At 74.0% G+C, this 1,755-nt stretch overlaps 1 protein-coding gene across 1 annotated transcript; it reads right to left on the minus strand.

Annotated features, from left to right (window-relative positions):
• Positions 1–883: 883 nt before the first annotated feature.
• On the minus strand, positions 884–1,704 carry ABHD14B (abhydrolase domain containing 14B). Its single transcript, XM_085302566.1, has 2 exons — positions 1,438–1,704; positions 884–1,234 (listed from the first exon to the last, which is right to left on the minus strand). The coding sequence occupies exons 1-2, from the start codon at positions 1,702–1,704 to the stop codon at positions 1,052–1,054; spliced, it is 450 nt and encodes a 149-aa protein (XP_085158692.1). The 3' UTR covers positions 884–1,051.
• Between the last annotated feature and the right edge of the window lie 51 nt (positions 1,705–1,755).

The following is a 1,755-nucleotide window of genomic DNA, read 5'->3' on the forward strand; positions in this document are numbered from 1 at the left end:
CCCAGGCCCTGGCGTAAGCGGCTCAAGGCAGGCGGGCTTGGAGGGGGGGGAGTGGCGGGGGGCACCCCGCCACGGCCTCCATCTGCGCCCTGGGTGCCCGGCTTAGCGCGCGGAGGCAGGTGGTGGGCAGGGGGCTGGCCCCCGTCTGCCCCTCCGTCCGTCTGTCCTTCCCCCATCTGTTCGTCGCAGCCGCTAATGTGGTAAATCCCCCGGGGCGCTTGGCCGGGCTGCTGCGGCGGGCAGGGGACCGCCGGGGCTGGCAGTGACTCTTAAGCCCCCGCAGATTATCCCGGGGTTGGCTGTGCGCCAGCAGGGGTGGAAGGAGGAAGAGGAAGGTGAAGAGGGGGCGGGCAGGCCCGCTGACAGCCCCCCAGGTCACGGGGTGCCCGCGCCCCCGGGGCCCGCTGCTGCCCAAACGCGTCACTCGGGAGCAGCTCGGCTCCTGGCGGGCTCCGTGGGCGCTGCTGCGCCAGCGTCACGGGCTCCGGGCAGGGGCCCAGGCGTCCTGCGCCAGGGGCGGCCGGCCGGCTCCAGCGTCCCTGCGGCCGGCGCGCTCCTCCGCGCCCGAGGCACCACCGCCCTTACGAGCGCTGTGATGGAGCCAGGGCGGCCGCTTTGCTTGCGCGACCTAGAACCCGCTGCTTGACGCATCGGGAACCCGGGTTCTGACTCTCCAGGCCTGGCCCCACGGCAGCTCCCCCGGCTCCCCCGTATGCCCAGCACCGTCCGTGCCCCCCCTCGCTCTCACCCCCCAGCAGCCTTAGGGGGGCACGGCGGGGTGGGGATTGAGTGGAGGCGGGGCCATGCGGAAGGAGGTGGAGCCAACCCGGAGGAGGCGGGGCCTGAGGGGGCGGCAGGGCTCCAAGGAGGAAGGTGGTGGGAGGCGGTGGCAGAGCTTGGGGTTTTATTTGGTCCCGAGGAAGTGGGCAGTGCAGCTGCCGATGGCAGGCGGCGGGGCAGGGAGCGGGGCTGGCCCGGGCCCCGGAGGAGCAGCCGGGATGGCGTGGGCGCGGGTGCGAGGAGCGGGTGCCCCTGCGCGGTCCCGTCCTGCTCACTCCAGCTGCTGCAGGAAGGCCAGGAGCCCGCGGTGCCACTCGTCGGGCTTGTCCAGGTAGCAGGCGTGCCCGGCGCCCTGCAGCACCAGCACCTGGTGCTCGGGGATGTGCCGCAGGTTGGCCAGGCTGGCCTGCCCCAGCTCCGCGTCCTGGTCCCCGTACACGATCAGCGTGGGCGTCTGCGGAGGGGAACGCGCGCTGAGCCCTGCCGCTGCCTGCCGCGGCGGGGGGCTCCCTGGTCTCCCCTCCCTCCCGCCGCCCCACAAGCAGGTTCCTTCCCCCCTTTGCCGGCAGCGGCTGGGATTTTGGCCTGCCCGGTCCTCCCGCCCGCCAAACCCGGACACCGGAGTGCCCTTCCCTCCCGTCTCCCCGCGGGCCGTACTTTGACCTGGGCGTACTGCTCCGCTGGGAATTTGTCGGTGCAGATGGGCGCCACGGGCACGTAGGCCTTGAGCAGGTGGCCGTGCTGGAAGAGGAAGGGCAGGGAGTACATGCCGCTGAGCGAGGGGCTGATCACCACGGCCGGGCCCAGGCGCAGCGCCTCCGAGACCCCCTTCAGGAAAGCCCCCGGCGCCGGCTGGCCCACGGGCGCCGGGGCCACGGCGTCCTTGGAGCGCCCCAGCCCTGAGCCGGAGGAGGGAGAAGTCATCCCGGGAGCCTCGGCCCCGTGGCCGTGCCGCGGCGCGGGCAGGCGCGCCGG

Source organism: Rhea americana, unplaced genomic scaffold, assembly GCF_003343005.1.
Source record: "Rhea americana isolate MKP2758 unplaced genomic scaffold, rheAme1 scaffold_19, whole genome shotgun sequence".
NCBI lineage: Eukaryota > Metazoa > Chordata > Aves > Rheiformes > Rheidae > Rhea > Rhea americana.